At 37.5% G+C, this 22533-nt stretch overlaps 6 protein-coding genes across 6 annotated transcripts; 3 read left to right on the forward strand and 3 right to left on the reverse strand.

The window, feature by feature from the left end:
- Positions 1 to 407: 407 nt before the first annotated feature.
- GCK72_021164 (uncharacterized protein) lies at positions 408 to 1707 on the forward strand (the record flags this gene model as incomplete). The annotated part of the gene is made up of 3 exons (XM_053734071.1): positions 408 to 511; positions 556 to 1162; positions 1558 to 1707. The coding sequence occupies 3 exons, from the start codon at positions 408 to 410 to the stop codon at positions 1705 to 1707; spliced, it is 861 nt and encodes a 286-aa protein (XP_053582984.1).
- Positions 1708 to 2359: 652 nt separating this feature from the next.
- GCK72_021165 (uncharacterized protein) lies at positions 2360 to 3312 on the forward strand (the record flags this gene model as incomplete). Its single annotated transcript, XM_003100468.2, has 2 exons — positions 2360 to 3010; positions 3064 to 3312. The coding sequence occupies 2 exons, from the start codon at positions 2360 to 2362 to the stop codon at positions 3310 to 3312; spliced, it is 900 nt and encodes a 299-aa protein (XP_003100516.2).
- An 878-nt stretch (positions 3313 to 4190) lies between these two features.
- GCK72_021166 (uncharacterized protein) lies at positions 4191 to 4964 on the reverse strand (the record flags this gene model as incomplete). The annotated part of the gene is made up of 2 exons (XM_053734072.1): positions 4191 to 4383; positions 4891 to 4964. The coding sequence occupies 2 exons, from the start codon at positions 4962 to 4964 to the stop codon at positions 4191 to 4193; spliced, it is 267 nt and encodes an 88-aa protein (XP_053582985.1).
- Positions 4965 to 7268: 2304 nt separating this feature from the next.
- GCK72_021167 (uncharacterized protein) lies at positions 7269 to 9394 on the reverse strand (the record flags this gene model as incomplete). Its single annotated transcript, XM_053734073.1, has 5 exons — positions 7269 to 7328; positions 7377 to 7545; positions 7595 to 7714; positions 7872 to 8381; positions 9246 to 9394. The coding sequence occupies 5 exons, from the start codon at positions 9392 to 9394 to the stop codon at positions 7269 to 7271; spliced, it is 1008 nt and encodes a 335-aa protein (XP_053582986.1).
- A 197-nt stretch (positions 9395 to 9591) lies between these two features.
- On the forward strand, positions 9592 to 10359 carry GCK72_021168 (uncharacterized protein; the record flags this gene model as incomplete). The annotated part of the gene is made up of 1 exon (XM_053734074.1): positions 9592 to 10359. One exon carries the CDS (start codon positions 9592 to 9594, stop codon positions 10357 to 10359), a length of 768 nt encoding a protein of 255 aa, XP_053582987.1.
- Positions 10360 to 16953: 6594 nt separating this feature from the next.
- GCK72_021169 (uncharacterized protein) lies at positions 16954 to 22526 on the reverse strand (the record flags this gene model as incomplete). The annotated part of the gene is made up of 16 exons (XM_053734075.1): positions 16954 to 17157; positions 17207 to 17825; positions 17877 to 17960; positions 18007 to 18206; positions 18812 to 18961; positions 19010 to 19168; positions 19216 to 19466; positions 19512 to 19674; positions 19718 to 19972; positions 20018 to 20140; positions 20183 to 20371; positions 20418 to 20510; positions 21198 to 21328; positions 21375 to 21578; positions 22130 to 22265; positions 22314 to 22526. 16 exons carry the CDS (start codon positions 22524 to 22526, stop codon positions 16954 to 16956), a joined length of 3174 nt encoding a protein of 1057 aa, XP_053582988.1.
- Between the last annotated feature and the right edge of the window lie 7 nt (positions 22527 to 22533).

The raw sequence follows: 22533 nt of genomic DNA on the forward strand, positions 1-22533 counted from the left end.
CCATCGAAATCTGAAATTTTTGGGAGAAAGTGAGCAAGAATCTGAAACTCAACTTTGCGCGCTAAAGAGGGCGCGGTGCGGAATTTCGGAGTGTCGTTGTTGCGCGGTTTTGAATGTTTGCCTTGTTTTCGGTGTTTTTGCTGTGATTTTAGTGGTTTTTTGATTAAAAATTGATTAAAATTTTCATTGAAACTAATAAAAATATATTTAAAGTCAATTTTGAGCTGAAATAGAGAGCAAGAAACTTGCTCCGTGCTACGGTAGAAGAGAAAGTGTGCAGTAACGTATTGCGGATAATGTGCCAAACTTTACGAACAATTAATTTCAGCGTTTTTGATTGACTGCAATCACAGTTTTCGCATGGTTTTCCAGTCTAAAACGCGGTTTTTTTTCAGAAAACTGTCAGAATGTCCCCCAATAATCCTGATCACATACAAATGCCATTGAGAATTTTCGACTTGCCAGTGGAGATGATAAATAAAATTTTTGAAGAATTGGATACATTTAGCAGGTATTTTGTAGAAAAATACATATAAAAAATCATTTTTTCTACAGATTCAACCTCCAAAAAGTGTCCAAAACCTTCCGTATCATTATCGATCGCCTAAAACCTTCTTTCAAGACGCTCGACTTCTATATCAACACTGATGACTCGATCAATCTAATATTTGACAAATTTCCAGTGGTTACTTACAGAAGAGAAGGAAATTCATGTTCAGTGGTGTATGAAAATCACAAAAAATCGATAATTGGAGGAGATTACATCGAAATTGCACTTGGCGACTTGGGGAGAGCGCTGAAAAATCCGAAATTGCAGCTGGAACGACTTGGATTATTTTCTGATACTGAATATTCTAACTTTCTCAAAAATTGCTTGAATTCTCAACTTCACATCAAAAAAGTCGTCTTAAAAACCCATAAAATCGATGAAATCCCACGAATTCTTACTATTTTTCAACATGGAACACTGGAATACATCGAATTTCGAACGGAGCCAAAAACCCGAAAGAATCTACTGAAAATTGTGGATTTGGAGCAGATGAAACGAGCGAGAAATTTGAAATTTCTAGAATTGGGAGTCAAGATTCGGGTGTCGAATGGAAATCGATTCAAAATTTATAAAAAGGAGTTTGACGTTGAAGATATTGTTCGGTTGAGAGATGTAAGAACTGAATGGTCGAAAAATTCTATTTTCTGTAATAAAATCACTTTTTTCGGGATAAAAACGCCGAAAATTGTGATTTCCACAGAAAAAAACCCGTTTGAAACAGAAAATTCAATTTTGTACAAATTTTCAAGAGAAAACGAGCGTTTTTAACTGCAAAATCGTCGAAAACCGGTGTTTTAATATTAAAATGCTGAAAAATTCATATTTCAATCGTTTTCAATCAAAAAATCGGAGATTCGAGGCTCAGCATAGTGAAAACCCAGTTTTCACTAATTTTACCTTGAAAAACGCATTTTTTACTAATTTTCAGCTTGAAAAAACGTATTTTTCACTAATTTTAAAAATTACGCTCTTCTGATACTTCTCAGTTAAATATTCTGTTTTTTCAGTTTCTTCTGACCACCGCCCACTTCAAATCATGCCGCCTCACTGCTCGACAATTCAACTTCACTTTTCCTCAAATCGAGAGAATTTTGAGAAGCGATAAATGTTTAATTTTCACAATTAACCGCACCCAATTAATTATTGAAAAAGTTTAACTTTTCTGTTATAAATCTCTGGTATTTTCGATTTTTATAAGAGAAAAGCGTTCAATCGCCACGATTTATCTTACTCATCTATTTTTTTCACCTATTTATTCCTTTTTTCCAGAATGTCTGAAATTCTCTCCACCAATCCACTGGCAATTCGATATCTCATTCTTTACGAAGTTCTTCTGAAGAGATCAGTCGAAGAAGGTTATCAGAACTTGTGCGAGGCTCTGGGGAATAATCAATACGATTACGTGGATTACCAGTTCTGGTATTATCGATTTTATCATGGAAACGTGGATTTGGAGTATGATAGGAGGTAGATCAAGTTTTGGCACTATCCAGCTAAGTTGTCAGCTCCGGGACAATTCGCAACGAGACATTTCGAAGATATGAGCTCCACAGCCTCCATTTTTTCGTTTTTTAAAGTGAAAACTCAAGTTATCACTGAAAAACGAGAATATGGAGGCTGTGGAGCTCATAGCTGCGAAAAGTCCCGGAGCCAATTTTTGGAATTTTCAGCACCGATCCGAAGCAGTTGGTACTATTTGACTTGCCAAGTGAAGTATTGGGCTTAATCGTTGGAGAACTGGATATCAAGGATCGTTAACAGCTCGTTCAAAAGCTTCGTTCAGCATTGATCAATTTCCAATATTTCAGAATGCGCACCCGCAAAGTGTGTCATCTACTCCGAGACACTGTTGATCGGCAGCCAATAGTAATCAGTGATTGCGCAGTTAGGCTTCCATCCGTTAGCACATCTGTTCTCAACTTGAACGAATATTTCAATGAATACTCTAAAAAAGGCAAGAATTGTGAAATTTACTGTTATCATTCGAAGCGAACGAAACAAATCGATGACGCATGGCATGTGGATCTTGCTATGAATGACTTATCGATTCTGTTCAAATCATCCAATGTTCGAATCGAGAATCTCGTCCTTATTCTCAGAAGAGAAGCGAAATATGTTGTAGATTCGTGTCTTCGTTTGATACGAGATATTTCGAATCTACATGTTGGCCGCTTGGTTCTCAAAGTGGAAAATACTGAATTGGCTTTATCTGCCTTATCGAGTTTCAAACCTGGATCTTTTCGATGTCTCACCATCGAATTCAGCGAACCTGAAAAGGAAGTTGGAATACTCTACGATAGCAGAATCATTGGGACGGAACAATTCAGACAAGCCGAAGAAATCGATATAGTAAAGTATGGAATTATCGACCCAATCCATCTCGAGAGCTTCTTTCACTGTAGTAAATTTCGGATCACATTGTCATCGCTCAGTGGAGAAAACATTTTACAATTAAGAGATGTAAATAATTTCAAACTTTTATTTTCACATTTCATAATAAGATCTGTTTACAGGCGCTGGCAAGCTCGGACAATTTCGAAGCATGTCATATTTATTTGTCACGTCCGCTCAATCTTTCCAACATTGGAAAATCTCTAGAAGCTAATGTGTCAGACGGTGCACCTTTTTTTACTTGCGAATATCCATGCCCAGACACTGATTCTTATCTTGACATTCAAGTCAGACCATCTAAAGTTTTCATTTTTTGTTATTCCACTCTAGAATCAGGTGAAGATGATGAAAATTCAAATTTAACGAAATAATTTTATAATTTCTGATTGTTATGCTGTGATAAATTTGTTGTTTTTAAATAAATTTATTCGTGTTCTGAGTTCCAATAATATCGATTTTATCATGGAAACATGGATTTAAATTTTACAAAAAAAATTAATCCGTTCTGACCACTGCCATATTGATTTCTTCAGCAGGTTCGATCTGAATCATCCTCTCAAAAAAGTTCACTGCATCCCGATACTTTTCAGAAATCATAAAACACAGAATAATCTGAAGCAAGATATTGAATAAAATAGTTATGGGTAACCATCTAGCAACTTCTGAACCAGAATATGAAATGAGTGCTTCCGGAAGATAAGTGACCAGGAATTGAATAGTTTGACAAGTAGTGAGCAGGAGAGATGGGAGTAGGTCAGATCTGCATATTCAGGAGAACTACAGAACCGGACAAAAAGGTATCAACTTCGGCTGTTTTCAGTGGAACATGGCCAACTTTGTCAGTGTATTTCGGTGCCACATGAATGTCAGAGAAACTCTATTTTGTATGGGTTGGACAGAGCAAAAATAGCACATCTTTTTTGTAGTTGACCATTTTTTTGTAGGGACACTATCTTAAAAGTTATAGGTTGTCAAAGTGTAAATCTCTAAAATTTCGCAAATTTGCATTGAAATTACTCGATTTCAGCGAGGGTTTCTTTACCTGTAACTTTCATGGTAGTGTCCATACAAAAAAATGATCAACTACAAAAAAGATGTACTATTTTTGATCTGTCCAACCCATATAAACTTGAGTTTATCGGACAATCAAGTGACACCGAAATACACTGTCAAAGTTGGTCATTTTCTACTGAAAACAGCCAAAGTTGATACCTTTTTGTCCGGTACTGTATCGTCCGCTGGAAAAATCTTACCTCTCCTTCTTCACCACTGTAACTAAAAGGAACCCGATCAACACCACCAGCCAAACAGGATAAATATACAAAGGCACCAGTTTCACATTACGGATAAGACCCAAAATCATTTGGTACATTGCGAGATAATCATCAGGAATTATAGCCTGGTAGCGGGGTGGATTGAGTGTTCGGGGGATGGAGGAGCAGCTGAAAAAAAATGAATTTAATTTTCTCGATGAGATATCTTTTTGTCGGAATACTTAAAGAGTTACTCGATGAGTACATCGAAATTAAGGACCCGCCGCCAAGACAGGCTCGATATGGGCAGCACACACTTTTTGAGCTATTGAGGTTCAAGGAGCTGTAAAAGTCAATGAGGGGCCTGAGGAAATAATTGAGCACCAATTCTAGTTCTCGGGTGGAGCCTAAAATGGCTCAAAATGCAAATTTCAAGTCCTCAAACACTGAGTATTACTTTTAACTCCGGGATCACGGAAACAATTGCGCTCTACCGAAACCACAGAAAATTGCGGGCGAAAATTACGACTAATACATACACACGGAATTCACTAACAACATTTCAAATGATTTCCAAGCAAAAATGACTTTGTATCGAATCTCGAAGACGGTGCAGCGCATTCTAGGTCTATTTCAATTTCGAATTTGCCGCCAAGTCCAATAGAGCGCACTTTATTGAACATCTCTCAAACTCACTCCATATCCGTAGTAACCTCTGCAACCTCATGTTTCGACCATAAAGTAATCCCTCCGAAACTTGACAAAACCATAACGACGACTGAATTCCAAAATGCAATTTTTGCACTTTTGAAAATATTCCAAAAGCGTCCAAGACACGTGTACAATCCCATGTAACAAATCAACCAACTCGAAAATATTGTAGAAAAGTCTCGAATCCCTCCAGCAATCAATTGAATTTGTATCCCGGAGTAAGTATAACTCCGATAGCAATACTCATTTTCAGATCTCATAAAATGAAGGAATGTTGGATACCAGGAAGAAAGGATATAGAAGAAATTGGATACGGCTAGAAAGCTATGAAATGTATAAATAGCAGAGGATCGGAGATTCGGACGGATGAGAGTTTTAAAATGGAATATATTGAAGAGAAGAGCCAATGGGAGGCAGTATAGATTAGTCTTCAGGATAACATCGGGGATAGTTGTCTGATAGTTGTAGCCTGGCGTCTGGCCAGAAAGCCATTGAATGTTTATGAAGGGCATTCTTTGAGAGGAGAAATGAGTTGACGATTTTATTTGAAAAGGAAAAAAAGAAAAAGAGAAAAGCTAGACACGAGATTGGTTAAGTTGTAATTTTCTCAGAAATGTCTATGAATAATTATGGTGGAGGCAGTCTGGCAGAGGAGAGATATGATGTGGTGAAAAACTGATCACAAATCATGACAACCAAAGAAGTAAGACGGAAGTAAAATTATTTTCGACAGTATGAAACTGACAACAATGTTAATTAGTTGTATTGAAGGTAGAGCTATCTTTCGAATATGAAATTCCCATGATATGGTACCAGTGGACCTGACAAAGCAACTGAATTTGACACACGGAAGTCGAAAGTGGAGATTTTTTCAGGTCCACTGATACCAGATAAGTACATTGTAGGGGTTATGCTCGAAGGGTAATTATTATCAGTTTGCGACTTACTGCCGAGTCGGGTTAAAGACGCATCTAATTGTTCGAATGGGTCTCGCAGCGAAAATTTCTTACTGTAGTTAATTGATAGGGTTTTTCACGAATTTGTCAGCATAAAATCAATTTCAAAAAATGGTTTATTAAATAGTTCCTTTTTATTGTCAATTTCACGGGAAGAGAAAACTAAAATAACGGGAAATAACGATTCGCTGCGAGACCCATTCGAACAATTAGATGCGCCTTTAACCCGATCCGGCAACAGATAGCGAACCAATAACATACCATCAATACAGCTTGTCTTACTATCGTCATTTTCATACTATCGAAACGAATTTTATTTCTGTCTTTACTTCCGCACAGCTCTGCTTAGCATCTTATAGATAATGATTTTCAGAAATTCTCACCTCTACCAGAGTTCAGCGGAAACGCGCAAAAAGTGGTCTCATCTCAGGGAAAGGGACCAACTTGTTTCAATTCTTTTCACAACAATCAGACTTCATGTTGCGTGATTAGATGGCGTCCTATTATACGTATACTTTTCCCCATAATATCACACCCCTTGTCTTTTATATGTAAGATCATGCTTATTAGGTGTTATATGATCTTCAGATCCCAAGGACCGTAAGCTCTCAATGTCGATTTTCAAAGTTTTATTGAGTTACAGACAAATCTTCATTTTTCAATCGAAAATATTCAGATGCTCAGTATGAAGGGAAGCGACGAAGACCAAAAAAATCGGTGAGGATAGAAGTAGAAGACGATCCAGAGGTCTAACGTCCTTAACGAGTTTCGGATCCCACGTCTGAAATTTCCAGTGATATTCTAATGAAATGAGTGTGAATTCCACCTTAAACTCACCAATTCATAGCCATCAGCAATATTTAATTTTTGGACCATTTCACGTTTTTTATCATTGATATCTTTCATAAATTTGTTGCAATCTTCTTTTGATATTTGTTCGATAGTTTTATTTGCAGATACCACGAGAATAGCGATTCCCAATCGATTCTAACAGAGCAGGAGAGGTTTTGTTGTCATCTCGAGTTGGGGAAGTGGAATCGGTTTGAATTGATTTTGATGTAGAGATTTGTTCCTTATCAGAGGAGAGGGGAATCGGTTTGAACTGATTTTTTGTTGTGGAGATTCGTCCCTTATATGGGGTTCTTATCAAGATGACCTTTCACAGAAAAAATGGGAACAAAAAAAAGAAAGTCAGGGTACGTAAAAATTTTTAACGGTTCAGTTTTTGTAGTGTCACGGTTTTAATTAGACTATATTGTGTATTTTTTTTTAGAAAAAGCAACACGTGTCTTGTAATTCCATAAAGCAATTATACTTCCGCGTAGTTTTAATAAGAAGAAGGGGAATGGATATGAATGAGTACATATCCTTCACTGAAATCTGATGCCTCCCTCGCACTTAAATCAATCAATTAGAATTATGATTTGTAGGAGTGGATCCAGTCGAAGCTTCGAGGTTTCGATGACTCTGAAACCTCCACTTTTCATCAATTTCCCTATTTTTTCCCAAACTCACCGAGACCTCATTACTAATACTCATCTCCTTCTTCTTTATCCTTAACACTTTTTTCACCACTTCCTGATATTGAGATGACAAAAAATAACACAAGAAGAATTGTGGAATCGAGTTGATTGCTGATAAGACGTGAAAGAAATCAGAGAACATCAATTTGAATGTGATAATTCTGGAAAAAAGTTAAATTTTTAAAAGTTGAAACATCTACTCTGATCTACCTGCTTTGCTCATTATAGGGAACAAATTCATCCAAATAATCTTCAAGTGAAGCAAAAAAATCAGAAATAAAATAAAGAATCGACATAGTCAGTATCAGTTTGGTAGTAGATTTGATTGACCTGGAAAGGACATCTGGACATTTCTCAACACAGACAGACTCACTTTTCACTCAAGCTACTCCTCGTATTTTGAATTCTCTTTGCCGCTTTTCGAATGGACACTATCAAAGAAATAGACAACAAAAAATGAGAGATAGGTTTGAAAACCGAGATAAACCTTAGCCCCCTTGCAGTGGTATAGAACACATAGTTGGAAGCTCTTTCTTCTTTAGTATACTGTACTTCCTCCATCGTCAAATTATCCCACCTCTCCAATCGGACTGGCAGTAGACACAAATCACTATCGGTTTTCAGATGATGAGCGTACCGGCCGATTTCTCCCCAAAAGTTGGCAAACATAGTGAAGAAAATGGTATAATAGATGATTGTCTTCGCGGTGGATGTAGTTTCAGCAAGTTGATGAGCAACGCTACTCATGGGGTATAAGATGAGAAGGGTTCGAAAGAATGCCAGAGTGATTGTGAGCCACGAGGCAATACTGGTGGCCACTCGGAAGAAAAAAGCACGGAAAAGTTCGAGTGATGTCATAGCGAAGCTATCATAACCAAAGCAGTAATTGATACGTTGGTAGTCAATGATTTGTTTGAAATCGAAGATAATCGAGGTTATGTTTCGGATGATGTCGGAGGAGCAGATGCCGAGGATGAGGATGAAGATGGCATTGGATCTGGAATGGTCAGAAGTATATAAAATTAGGTTGTCATAGTTTGACTGCACACGGGGTTGTGTTTGGTGGTACACATCGGGAGGATGCCAGAGATTACTTTTGAAAAATCACGGTGATATGTGCGGAAGTATAGGCGGAAGTACAGTACCATGCAGTATGATATACAATTTGGCATTTTTCAGTTGAAAATTACCAACTTTGAGAGGAGTGACTGTCTCACAAAGTAAATTATGTATGAACCAGACAGAACAAAGGTAGAGCTTCATTTTTGTAGTTGACAACTTTTTTGTATGGACACTCCCTAGAGAGTTATGGTCATTTTAAGGGGGCAAGTCAAATATCACTGTATTTTACACTAAAATGGGACGATTTGAGGGAGAAATTACTTTGTCGATATGTAACTCTCTAGAGAGTGTCCGTACAAAAAAGTTGTCAATTACAAAAATGAAGCTCCACTTTTGTTCTGTATGGTTTATACTTAATTTACTTTGTGGGACAATCAGTGATACCGTAATACCCTCTTGAAGTTGGTCATTTTCAACTGAAAAATGCCAAATTGTATATCTTACTGCACGGTACTGTAAGACGAAAGTGAAATATTTTCGACAATGTGAAACTGACGGCAACACCAAGTTAATTAGTTGTGTTAAAGGTATAATTACAAAGATCCGCGCGTTTTTGGGGGGATTTCAAAAAAGTTTAATTTCGAAAGTTTAACACTCCCTTCTAAAAATGCGCAGGTCTCACAGCGATTACCGAGAAAAAGAAATGGCTACTTTTGACACTTTTTCCTTGCGGGCTTTTTGCGGAAAAGTTAGTTTGGAAGCAGCATTAATTCCTACTACAAGAAAATCTATTACTCACCTCAACTCTCTCCTAACCAAAATCGAAAAATGAACCAAACACAATAAGAACGCCAGAATCGATAAGCAGATATCAACTTTCCGTATCTTATCAGTCACAATAGTTGTAGCAATGAGCAGTGTCAATAAAGTTTCATTAATTTCATTCATCCTCGGTTCAAACTAGACTCACTCTTCGGTGTTGAATTGGAAAACAATTATGAAACTGAATTTCTGAGAGGAGGGATTAACATGTAATTTTACTACTAGACAAGATTAAAATGGAATTTAGAGCAAGTGGGTGTGACCCGAGTGCACTAAAAGATTTCTGATTATGTATTTCTGAGTTTTTGATCAGTCAACATAGAATGTCCACAGGGGAAGAGAAACTCCACGAAGCTCAAAAATATGTGCTCCTTTATCTCCCTCCATACCGACTACTCTGTATGATACTCCCTCCAATTGGAGTCATCTTCCACATGTTTCATATCAGAGTTCTCCTCCAAAAGCAACTTCGCTCTATCGCACTTCTCAAATTCTTATTGGCTATCAGTCTCTGTGATTTCACTTATCTAGTGGTTCAATTCATTGAGGAATTCTTCATTTTTTACCTTCGAGTCAAATTTTTCAAATTTAACTCAAGATTTTGTGAAGGCTACGATTCATATGAAATGCTAGTCCTAAGACTTGCTTTAATCACTATTCGCCGTGCTTCCTCCACTGCTATCATCCTTCTTTGCCTTGGATTAGGAGCCTATCAAATTTCAAAATTGATATTCTCAGCGGATATATTTCAAGGCAAACCTTCTAAACACTTTGTGAAGCTATTCTCCTGGACCGCAATTTTTTCTCTAGTCTTGCAATATTTCATATTTTTCTACAGTGCTTTTATTTATGAAAACCTGGATTGTTTCGGATCAAAGCAGAAAAATATCGAGAAGCAGTACTCGTATATTTTCATAAACGATGGAGATCTTATTATTGGATTTTCAAGTCTCATGCTGGCTATAAACGTTATTCATCCTATTGTCTCTGTGCTAGTTATGTATTATCTGTTGAAGTGTACAAAGAAGGCGGAGGACAGGTTTGTGTGGACATCTGGACCAACATACAGTACCGTGCAGTTAGATAATTAATTTGGTCTTTTTCAGCCGAAAATGATTAGAGGGTGTTACGGTATTGTCCCACAAAGTAAATAATGTATAGACCATAAAGAACAAAGCTAGAGCTTCATTTTTGTAGTTGGCAACTTTTTTGTAATCAGGGATATCGTAATTCCCTCTCAAAGTTGGTAATTTTCATACTTGCAAACCGGGCCGGCTCGTAACTCGCTTCAAACTCAATGTTATGAGCTGAAAAATATACCAAAATGTAGATCTCGGCGAGTTCTATGTCTGTGACTTACAACGGACCGGATGGCTATTCATTAATGTGCCGCGAGCCGGGCTAGAATGGCTTTTTTGACCATTTTTGCGTTTTTTGGCACTTTTTCACGACCTGCGACATATCGAAAACCCATCCAGCCCGTAGTTGGTCACGGACATAGAACTCGTCGAGATCTACATTTTGGTATATTTTTCAGCTCATAATATAAAGTTTGAAGAGAGTTACGAGCCGGCCAGTGTCGGCCCGTTTCGGGTTTGCAAGCATGGTAATTTTCAGCTGAAAAAGGCCAAATTGTATATCTTATTGCACGGTACTGTACCTACGAAAATAAAAGAAGTTTCCAGAACTACTATCAAAACTATCTTCTTGTGTTTATTGTTCATTTTCCTCAACTCCCTAACTGATATTTGTATGGCTCTTATAGGATATTCTTCCCTATTTTTCGATGCGCTTGTCGATGCTGGATCTATGTACGCAAGATGCGATATTTCGCAACTACGCCATTTCGCAACCATGAAATTTGATATTTTCAAATTGAAAAACTCAAAAGTTGCGAAATGGCCAGTAGCACAGCAGTGCGCACAAGGGTTGGTACGGTGCCAATATCAAATTTTGCATTTATTTGTTTTATTTTTCAATAAAAACCGCGACGCGCACGCAACGCGACTCGGAAAAAATTCAAAACTGTTCGTTGCGGACCTTACGCCTCGCACTCCTGTGCAAAGACTTAAAACCCCCATTTCAGAGCAATCTTCGTTGTCCTACAAGGGGTTCTGACAGGTGCTTTGACCATGTTCACTTGCTCCATCAGATGGATTCTTTGCATTTTGTTGTCTCCTGAGTACCGAAAGTTTGCGTTGGGGAAGAATAGAAATACGGTAAGGAATATGATAAAATACTTTTTGAAAAAGTAATTGTATTGCAGGTTGTTGTTCCAAACTAATGGATTTACACACTTTCAATTTTTCTCAATTTATTAATTAGTTTCGAGAGTTCTTTGAAGTTTCCAATAAAACGTGGGCGGAGCTCCAATGTTTGGTGTCTTAACTCAAAAACTTTACTAATGTGATCATGAAACTCCTAAATAAAACTTCTGTTTAATTTTCCAAAAGCTATTTACTCGCATGTCCAAAACATGTTATTAAAAGCTAGAATTGAGTTTCGAAGATTAAAAATCTGGAAACTTCCCGACTCAATATTTTTCTGACTTTCAGCTGAGTCTAAACAATGATTTTTAAGTGTCTAGACTCACTATCAGACCAGTATATCAAAAAGTCAGCCCAGTATATCAAAAAGTGAATATCGCTGACTGGGTAGCACGAGGTCTGGGTTAAACGCGCTCCACTAGACTTGAAAATTTAATAGCACAACACGCTCCTTACAACCGCGCTCTAGCGAAATCGAAAAAATACTAGTGGGCGAAATTGAGAGCATCAGAGAAAGAGAGAAATTTAAAAAGGGCATTTTGGTAGAGCGCAGTTGTAATAGCTGTGTTTTAACGGTTTAAATTCGATGTTTTAATGTTGATATACACACTTTTAATTACTCTTAATTAACTAGTTCTGAGAGTTCTTTGAAGTTTTCGATGAAAAGTGTGCGGCGCTCCAATGTTTGCTGTCTTAAAATGAGTTTTGAAGTGAAATCGAGGTCTCAATTTCAGAAATGTACAGAAATTGTTTTAGCATGAATAAATTGATGAAGCGCAAAACAAAGAAGCAAGTGACTTTTGTGAAATGAGACATTTTTTGACATGGACCTCGCTGACTGTGCGGGTCTAACGCTTTGTGATTAAAAAACTCGTTATTTCACAAAAATAAAAAATTAACAAATCTTATTAACAGTAATAAAAGTTCTATAAATTTCAAAAACAAGAAATCCGTCAACTCCGTCTATCAGGTGACGATAAGTCATATGCCAGTGATTTTCATCGAGATGGGCGGTTCCGAGAGCTCTTCCAACGCTGACAACATCAAAATCTCTATCACCGGATAGAATGCAACAGGTTTTGAAATTGGCGGATTTGGAGAGTGCCTGAATGAAAATTTGAATAAAAGTTGTCAACGGAGCGTACTTACATCTCTCAAGCGGACAATTTTCGAAGCGGAAATCGAAATAATTCGAATTTCGAAAGAGTCGAAATGATGGAAATAATCGAGATGGGAAAAATCGAAAACTCCAAAATCTCGAAGTGACACATTTTTCACTTTTCTGAAATGCTCTATTTCGAAATACGAGTGAACTCTTCCATCGTGCTCTGAACATTGTATCTCGAAATTTCCCAATTTTTTCGAATCGAAAAACTTCAAAATCGATGAGGCTTGAGATGTATAAAACGCTTTAATATAAACAGATTTCGCGAGGAATATCGATTTTTTGAAAATCGAATGGAACAATTCGACATCTTTCTTTTCACTTATCGAGTTCAAATGTAATCTGATTTCTTGAATTTCCGCATTTTCAGAAAACAATTTCAATTCTTCGAAGGCGTCTATCAGGTAGTCAGTATTTTCGAATATTTCATCAATTCCATCCGCGCTCAAATCTACATAACCGTCTCCAATATAAATGTCGAGTAGATCATATTCAAATTTCGTCGATGGTGGTGTCTTAGGGAGCGGATCCGGATTTTCTCTGAAATCCACCACCTTCTTTCCCAATGGGTAGTAGGTATGGCGGGGGGAAAAAAAGTGGGCGGGGCTTAAGCGCGTGTAGATAATTTTGTTTTTCAGTTTTGCCGGTGTAGCTTTGTTCAAACTTCATATTTTCCGATAATTTTTTTTTAGCTGTTTAGCTAATAACTTTTTCTTGCTTTTTGCCAAATTCCATACTTCTGGAGTGGAAAAGAGCAGAGTTGTGCTCAGAAATAGGCGAAAAAAGCGACAAAAAAATGTCAAGATTTTATACCCAAATTGCGCCATTAATAACTTTTCCGATTCTCGATGAAATTTTGATTTTATTTTTTTAAAAGATAGGAATTTTTCGGGGCAATCTTTTATTAAAAACCCCCTTTTTGAGATTCTATACTTCTAAACGAGTTATAATCGATAGAATGGAGGCAACTTTTTATTTTGAGAGAATTTTCGATTTTTTGATTTTTCGATTTTTTTGCTTCACCTCGATTATCTCGAGTTCTACCTGATAGTTTTTTATATAATTTGGTAACTAGACATAAAATTAGACGAGAAATCACTTTTTCACGTCAAATTCCTGATTTGAACCACCCCCCGTCCGGTACGGCCGGTGGTCTGAAGAAAAACAGAAAAAAACGCCTTGCTGTAGTCGGCCTCCACCGGACTGTTTTGGCTGTCCTGAAAATTTTTTGTACTAAAGTTGTTTTGATTTTTTGATATGTTGGTCAAATCGGAATTATCTAATGGAATATCAAGTCTCAGCCAAAACGGTCCAGTGGGAGCTGAGCTGTGGAGAAAACGTGTTTTTCGCTTATATCGCTTAGCTCGGGAGTGTCTTCTGTCCGGCTAAAACGGTTTTGTGATATGTGTTAGCGAGGAAAATTATCTAGGGGGAGAAAAAAACAGATTTAATAAATATTGATTTTGACCCGAGTTATAGAGTCCCAAACTTTGGAGAACATTTCTGAAAGGAGACGACTGGTCAAGTCGAAGAAAGCGTGCCTCTTCCCACCACTTAAACGCCATCTGGGAGGCTACACAACAGCGAGTGTGTGGCTCAGTGGCAGTGTTGTGGTGCTTCACTGGGGAGGTTTTTGGTTCGAGTTTCTCGCTGGTCTAATTTTTTTGTTTTTTTTTAACTCGGCTCAAAATTGTCGTAGAACCTTCATTTTACTACCATTCGAAAGCTAATGAAATTTTGTTTGCTTGGGTCACATAAAATAGAAAAACGCTCATAACTTGCTTCAAAATGGTCGTAGAACAAAAATTCAAAGCTTGCTAAGCACTGCGCAAGGGGCGAAGCCCCTCCTAGCGGAGCCCGCCGGAAGGCGGGGGACGCTAGTCACCCCCTCTCTTTAAATCACGTAAGTATGACTTGCCGATTTGGAGTGGGCGGAGCTTCAAAAAATGTCGACAAAAATGTCCACAATTTTGTCCGCACTCATTTTTCTTAATAACTTTCTTTGTTCTCAACTTTTTCGAAAATTTCTTTTTTGAGGTGATACAAAAACTTGGGGCGCCAGTGGCGACCGCCAGGGGTTAGGTTTGGAGCATTTGGAGGAAAGTTGTGAGCTAAATAGTAAGATCAACTTTTTTCGCTCAAAAAAATGGCTTGAGAAATTCACGATTTCCGCCGTTTTCTATTTCGTACGGCTCCAGCTTTGAACATTTCCGAGGGATTTTCTGGACTCAAGATTTCTAAAAATCTGGCTATCGAGACATGTAAAAATTATTTGGATACCTGGGAAAATAAGATTTACAGCCATAAAAGTGTGAGCTCAACTTTTTTTCTCGAATTTTTCACTTTCCTCACGATATTTCCAGTTGTACTGAACCGAGAATTTTGGAATTTGGTACAATTATGTAACTTGGCATGGGGAAGATGGCTAAAAAATCAGATTTTAAATTGGATCTGTTAGCTTCGAGTTACACTCAAATAACCTCAAAAATGAGCAAATGTAAAAATGACGTAAAAATGACGTGACGGATTTTTTAAGAATTTTTTATTCTTAATTTTTAATAAAACATTTCTTGATTTATTTTTTTAATTTCTTAATTTATTTATGCAGAATGGTCCGTTAATCTAAAGCGCGAGCAGATAATCGAAAGGAAAGTTTAAAAATCAAGAAAAAATAGTTGACACGGGAAAGCTCCGCCCATCAAAATAATCTGTCGGATTTACTGAGATTTTTGGATCCGAAATTTTTGGATCCGAAAAAAAGTATATCCGTAGACGTAGAAAAATATCTCTATCGAACCATGTGAAATTAAAGGCACCTTTAGTTGGTAAAACTTTCAGTAAACCGAATTTTGTGGTTTTCGGTTAAGATGGATATATTCCCTTTCCTGGCCTGGGAACTGGTAGAGGGCGGGGGTGAGAGTCGGTGCGGTTATGGTTCGAAAATTCACTGTTTTTTCAGTTTTATTTTGTATGAGTGAAAATTTCTACAATATTGTTGTTAAAAGAGTCGAATAAAAATGTCAAAAATGATGGCCCGTTGTATGAAATTTCTAAACGATTGTGAGAGGATACAGTGCGCGAAATATCTTTAGGACCCTCCTCAAATTTGGAGGTTCTGGAAAACCCAAAAGAGATATCAAAAATCTGTGAATGCCAATCGATTCCAAATCCACGAACCCCCGGACACAAATTTTCCCCGGACTCAAGATCCCCCGGACACAAATTTTCATGAACCTACTACTATTCTGAAACGTTATCGGTGATTTGAGTCATTTATTTGTGAACCTATTGCAAAAAAGATTACGGAAAAAATACCGACTTTGAGCGGAGTTACTTGCAATTGAATACAAACAGCTGTTTTTTTCACGTTTTCAGTAGTAAATGGACTCATTTTGAATTGATGGCATGTAACTCCGCTCAAAGCCGGTATTTTTCCAAAATCTTTTTTTTGCAATAGGTTAACAAATAACTAATTTCTGAATTTATTACTTGCTAAGCACCGCGCACGAGGCGCAGCCGAGTACTGCGGAGCCCGCCGGGAGGCGGGGGACGCTAGTCGACAATTTATATTCGAATATTTTTTGAAAACTCACTTTTTCTTATTCCCAGCATTCCAATAACACTCAAAATCTTCCATTTTCACAAAATCACTTTTAATTGTATCGCAAAAATTGTTGTGAGATTCGACAAATGATTGAGATTGAGCATTTTCGTATAGAATACATGCACGAAGAGCTGTCGGATCATTCTTCAGAATATCGACCAATTTTTGATTTTTTGATATTCTGAAAATGAAAAATAATTATTTTTAACGGAAGTCAGATGAAATACCCTCTATTATAGTTAATATCCAAATTTCCGCGGAGAAATTGAGAGAAATAATAGCTGAAACTTTCGAAATCAACCGAATCGCTTCCGAAAACTGCACAGAACTTTTGATAGGCTTCTTGACAAGAATTTCGTTTGTGAAATTGATAAATTATACAAGCACCGATAGCAGTTGGATTATTCTTCGGAATTTCCATAGTTTCTCTGAAAAAATTGGACTTAATTTTAATTAAAATCATTAAAATGAAAGAAAGTGAGAATTGAGGCTGAGCAATTCGCGTAATGTGTGGCGCATTGTCCGCAAACACCAATTCGGACTTTGCGAAGTACAGTACCCTGGGAATAAATAACACATGCTAAATAACAAACAAAGATATATATTCTCGAGAACAATTTGATAACAAAGAACAACAGAAAAAATGTAACTAATTATTTTCGATAGTCACTTCGATACTGCAACGGTCAATGTACAAAATGAGAGATTTATCACTATTCGAAATCGGATGACGATAAGTGATTAGTCCTGATGTGTCGTAGTCGATTCCGAGAGATGTACCAATTTCAGAGAGTTTCATGAAACTGCACAGTGAAATGTTGGCTCTTCTTAGATTGGCAAACTGCGAAAGAATCTGAAAACAAAGCGATTGATTTGACTGAAGGAAACAAGTATCAACTCACATCTCGAATGATAATAATCTCTTCTGCTGAAACATCGCCTATGCGTACCTCAAAAGTGGTCAAATGAGACAATTGCTTGAATTGTGAGAGAGAAAGCGGTTTACATCTATACCATTTGATCGATTTCAATTGTTTGAACTGGTCCATTTCGACGAGTCTCGCGAAAGTATCGTCGTCACATTTACATACATTCAGGTTAAGGTGTTCAAGTACTCCAGGTTTGAACAGCGACACAAGTTGAATGACATATTCATTGTGTTGTAATTCTAGCCGAATATGTTTTGCATAGAATACAGGACTTATTTCTTTGGAAAATGCGTCGATCAATTTCTGCTCGGTGTCGATGATCTCGGAACAAAGAGTTGAAATAAAAAAATAATTGATAGGAGATTTCGAGTTGGTCAGAACTGTCGACACATCACTCAGTTGACTGTTCAATTTTTGATTCTTGTTGGCACTTCGCATGAAACCAGTCTTCTCTTTTTCGTAATAAACATTACTATTCTTAATATATAGAAACACGTTTTGTCTCTCAAATTCGATGGTAATATTGTCGTACTTCGATTTGAAACTGTCGACAATGTTCTCTAACTTTTTTGAAACTTTTCGGACATTGAATCTGTAAAAGGAAGTTTATAAATTCATATATTTAAATAAATTATTTTTTAACCTATTCCAAATATCCAGATTTCCGACAATCTCATTGAGCATTTCCATTGGTAAATCGGTGAGAATGAGCGCCTTCGGATCGGCACTGAAATTCCAAAATTTGCTTTAAAACTAATTTATTTTTCGCTAACCTTCTATCATGATCGAAATCCAGATTTCCGTGATAAAATCGATAGAACCAATACTCGAAATCCACATATTCAATCACATCGACTCCGATTGCCTCACAGAAGTTTTTGAATGCCTCTTCGACGTTTTTAGTGCGGCGAGACTCGTAGAAAATACAAGTGCGAAGAGCCGTCGGATTGTTTTTCAGAAATTCGGACATTTTCTGAGGCGATTTTCTGGAAAAAAAACACGATTTGTTTCGCAGAAATTACAAAATTGGACTTAAAAGAAAGTGAGAATATAGGCTGAGCAATGTGCGTGAGGTGTGACGTATTGTCCGCAAACACCAATGCGTACTTTACGATGTACCGTAACCTCCGCAGAAATAAAACAATACATTCTGAAACGTAGAAAAAGTACTGAAACGTGAAAAGTTTGAATAAAAATTATTATTGTGCAATACTTTTGCGATTTTCGTGTGTTAAAAAGGTAATAATTCTCATTTTGCCCTCGTTTTTCTCGAATACCAAGCTTCGAGAACAAAAAATGAATATATATTTGGAATCAGCGTTTTCCCAGCTTTCCGATGATATAGGTCATATGCCATATCTCCAAATTGCCTTCATGACCTTCCTTAGTAAGTAACATGCTTTGTTTGATTATTGATTTTTAAATCACCAGAATGAGCCACTTTGGCAAATCAACTGGTGGATCAAACTTATTATTCTGTTTCAACAAAATGAAATACTCAATAGTCTATTTATATTCTTCATGTGTAATCATCTAATACTAAACTAAAATTACTCAAAAAAGTTCACACTTCTTCACGGGATTCATCGGTGATCCAACCGGACAATTGAATGCTTCCGCGAACTCTTTCATATTCGAGAACACTCCATTCACACGGAAACTACTGGTTGGATGTAGCATTCTCTGTTTTGTAGCGAGTGGTGTGGAGTCTCGTGCACGGCACCATGTCTGAAAATGCAACTTGAGTGATTGTTGATTCTGATCATCTAGAAATACCAGAGCTGTCATATGGAAGAATAGTTTATCCGGTTTCTCGTCTTCAAACCCAAAAATACTTGGCTCACTCGAGAAATCCACTTTCTTATACGTCTTCCACGAAACATTAATCCCAAGAAGATCAGCTGCCATCTCCCCAATAGTTATACTTCCATTCAACTAAAAATGTTCAGTAGAGCGTAATTGCAACCCCCTTCTACCCCTACATTTCTCCCAAAATCCGGGTCGTCATACCCAGTGTACTGATCTATCAGGCACTGTGCTCTTCTATCGTACTCCGCCGAGTCTTCAGGTGTCCACCAATCCTTGTATCCTCCATTCTCATCCATCAATCTTCCGTATGGATCGAAACCATGCCCGATTTCATGCCCAATCAGCTCACCAATACTGGCAACTTTCGCATATTTTGGGTAGGTTGAATCAAAGAATGGTTCGTCCAAAAGAGCAACATTTATAGCTGAAAATCAGGCATCCCAAGGGTTTAAAAAATACGGTAGCCTACTCAATTTGTTGAGATCTGGCATGTAGTATGCATTTGTTTCGACGTACATCTCGTCAGGTTTGATGGAGAGAAGCGAGGCGTGAAAGTTCATAACTTGTTCGGTATGGAATCGGTCGAGTTCTACTTCCGCAGCAAGATAAGACATTCCCTCGGATAGGTGGAGCTGAAAAGTTCTTCCCTTAGCAAGTGCGCTCTATCAAACTCACCGTATCAAAATAGCTATCAAGTGCTCCTGGAACTTCCAAATCATTCGGATACCCAACCAATTTCTGCATATGTTCTATCTTTCGAATAGCCGCCAGTTTAGTTGGTTGACTAAGCCACGTGGATTGCTGGATAATCTCTACAAAACTCTGTCGGATATCCTCAACCATATCAGATGCCAATCGGAGATTCTCCTTATCAAAATGGTTACGGGCGAAGACTCGAAGAGAGGCAAGTGGAAGTTTTTCAATGACTTTCTGGAATAGGTTATAGATAGAGTTGGCTGTAGTAGACTTGCCAACCTTGGCACAATCCACGTTTCCATCCGGTTTGTCCCTATTATCTTCCTCCATCAAAAAACGGAAGTAGGCACCGAAATAATTGGCCAAAACTCGCTTCGATGTAGTTTGTAATATTGTTTCGAGCTGAAAAGGAAGAAGTAAGGTAATATAGCGGCGAGCACTCACATTATAAGTCTCATTGAAAAAGAAGGAAAGTTTCGGAACTAGTAGCCTCTGCCTAATAGTCTCCCACACTTCATCTTTATGTTTCGAATTGAATAGATTCTTCAGAATCCTCTCGAAATCCAAACTAGGCAAATGCGCTTGGAGATCAGAGAGTTTAGTGAACGACGACAAGTCCCATTGCTCTTCAAACTGCAAAATCATTGTTCTAAAGCGTCTGGTTTCAAAACGTCCTCACTTTTTCTAACTCTTCATTGAACGTTTCCATATTCTTGAAATCTTCTTCAAACGTCGGAAAATCTATCAAAGTTGAGTTGTCGTTTAGATACATCTGAAATTGGTGAATTCTTTTAATCATACTTGTCAACTGGGCCGGCGTGTAACTCGTTTCAAACTAAGATTTATGAGCTGAAAAATATACCTACATTTAGATCTCAGCGAGATCTATGCCTGTAACTTACTACGGGCCGGATGACTAGTCTTTAATGAGCCGCGGACAGGGCTAGAGTACGATAAGGCTCAGACTACCTCCGCAGCTAAGGTTCTAATGAGAAATGGTGTTCCTAAAATATTTCATTTCAACATGATCATTTTCGCGGTTTTTGGCATTATATCCAGGCACGTAGTACATTAACGAATAGACATACCGTAGTAGGTCACAGTCATAGATCTCGCTGAGATCTACATTTCGGTATATTTTTCAGCTCATAAGATTGAGGTTTAAGCGAGTTACGTCCTGGTCCGTCTCGGCCCGTTTCGAACATTCTCCAGTCGGCCCGGATTTGTATTTTTGAACTTTTTTCACTACAATTTTGTTCCAAAACTTTATTTTCTATAATTGTTTCTAAAATGTTCCATATTTTTCCTCAAGTATATTCCTCAAAACCTTTGAAACCTACAAAAAACCGTTCTTAAGAAATTTTTTCCAAAGAAAATTGGAAACATTTCGAAAAAAAAGTATGTGCACTTCCGGCCCGGCCCTGCTCGTTTCGACCCGGTTGACGAATAAAATTAAAACCTGTTTCACTTCCGCGAGTTCTTCTTTCGAAAACAGCAAATCTCTTCCAATAAAGACATCACGATAATTAGATGGGATCATAAAAAGTCCGAGGTTTAGTCTACCAAGTGAGGAGTAGTTCGATATCATGTCTGAAAATCTAGAGAACATCTAACAGAAAGAATAATTTGAGCAAACCATTCAAATCGAAATTTAATTCCGTCCAATTTTTGTCAAGAAATGGTATGGATCCAATTCTTTTGGAAATCTCAGTTGAAGTCACTTCTCGTTGTTGATAATATTCAGTTTCATTCTGAGTTTTAGCACGTTCACATATCTTGTAAAACGTCTTCATTGCTTTCTCAGACTTGGAAGTGGAAGTGGATGGTTGTTCGAGGAATTCTGCGATTAGGGATATTTTGAAAACGGGAAGATTTACTACTACAGTACCGTACATTAAGATTTACAATTTGGCATTTTTCAGTCGAAAATGACCAACTTTGAGAGGGTGTTACGGTATCACTGATTGTTTCACAAAGTAAATTATAAATAAACCATATAGAACAAAGATAGAGCTTCATTTTTGAAGTTGACAACTTTTTTGTACGGACACTCCGTAGGAAGTTATGGTCCTTTTAAGGGGACAGCTCAAAAATCACTCTATTTTGCAGTGAAATGGGGCGATTTAAGGGAGAAACCACTTTGTAAATATGTAACCTCTAGGGAGTGTCCATATAAAACAGTTGTCATCCAGAAAAAATGAAGGTCTACCTTTGTTCTGTATGGTTTATACATAACTTGCTTTGTGGGACAATCAGTGTTACCGTAACACCCTCTGGTCATTTTCAGCTGAAAAAGACCGAATTGTATATCTTACTGCACGGTACTGTAAGTCTTTTTAGGCAAGTTTTAAGTATATCCTAATCCCAATTTACTCATTTCCAGATAATCACCTTTTAAAAGTTGTTCCACAATTTTCGTTTTCTTCATCATTCTATGCCCATCAACCAGCGTATCCTCATTATACTTTCCGCATACAGCTTTATAAAAGTTTTGACATGGATCCACGGAGACATCTCGCCAATTGTGCTATAACTTTGATATTCAGGGATTAGGCCTTCCTTAAATGAAACCAACCAATTGATGAGCGAGAAGGATACATTCCGGTGATTTACAGACACCGTTATGCTTCACAGACTGGAATTCTGAAGGTCTGGAAGGCGTGGTCTTCGTTGGCTCAGAACCTCTTATAATGATAACTGCCACGTAGAGAGCGAATATCCAGATGAGAAAGATTGTGAGAGATCTCAGTGGATGATGAGGCTTCGTTTCTTTGTCTTCTTGAGGCATTCTTTGA

Source organism: Caenorhabditis remanei, chromosome V (genome assembly GCF_010183535.1).
Source record: "Caenorhabditis remanei strain PX506 chromosome V, whole genome shotgun sequence".
NCBI lineage: Eukaryota > Metazoa > Nematoda > Chromadorea > Rhabditida > Rhabditidae > Caenorhabditis > Caenorhabditis remanei.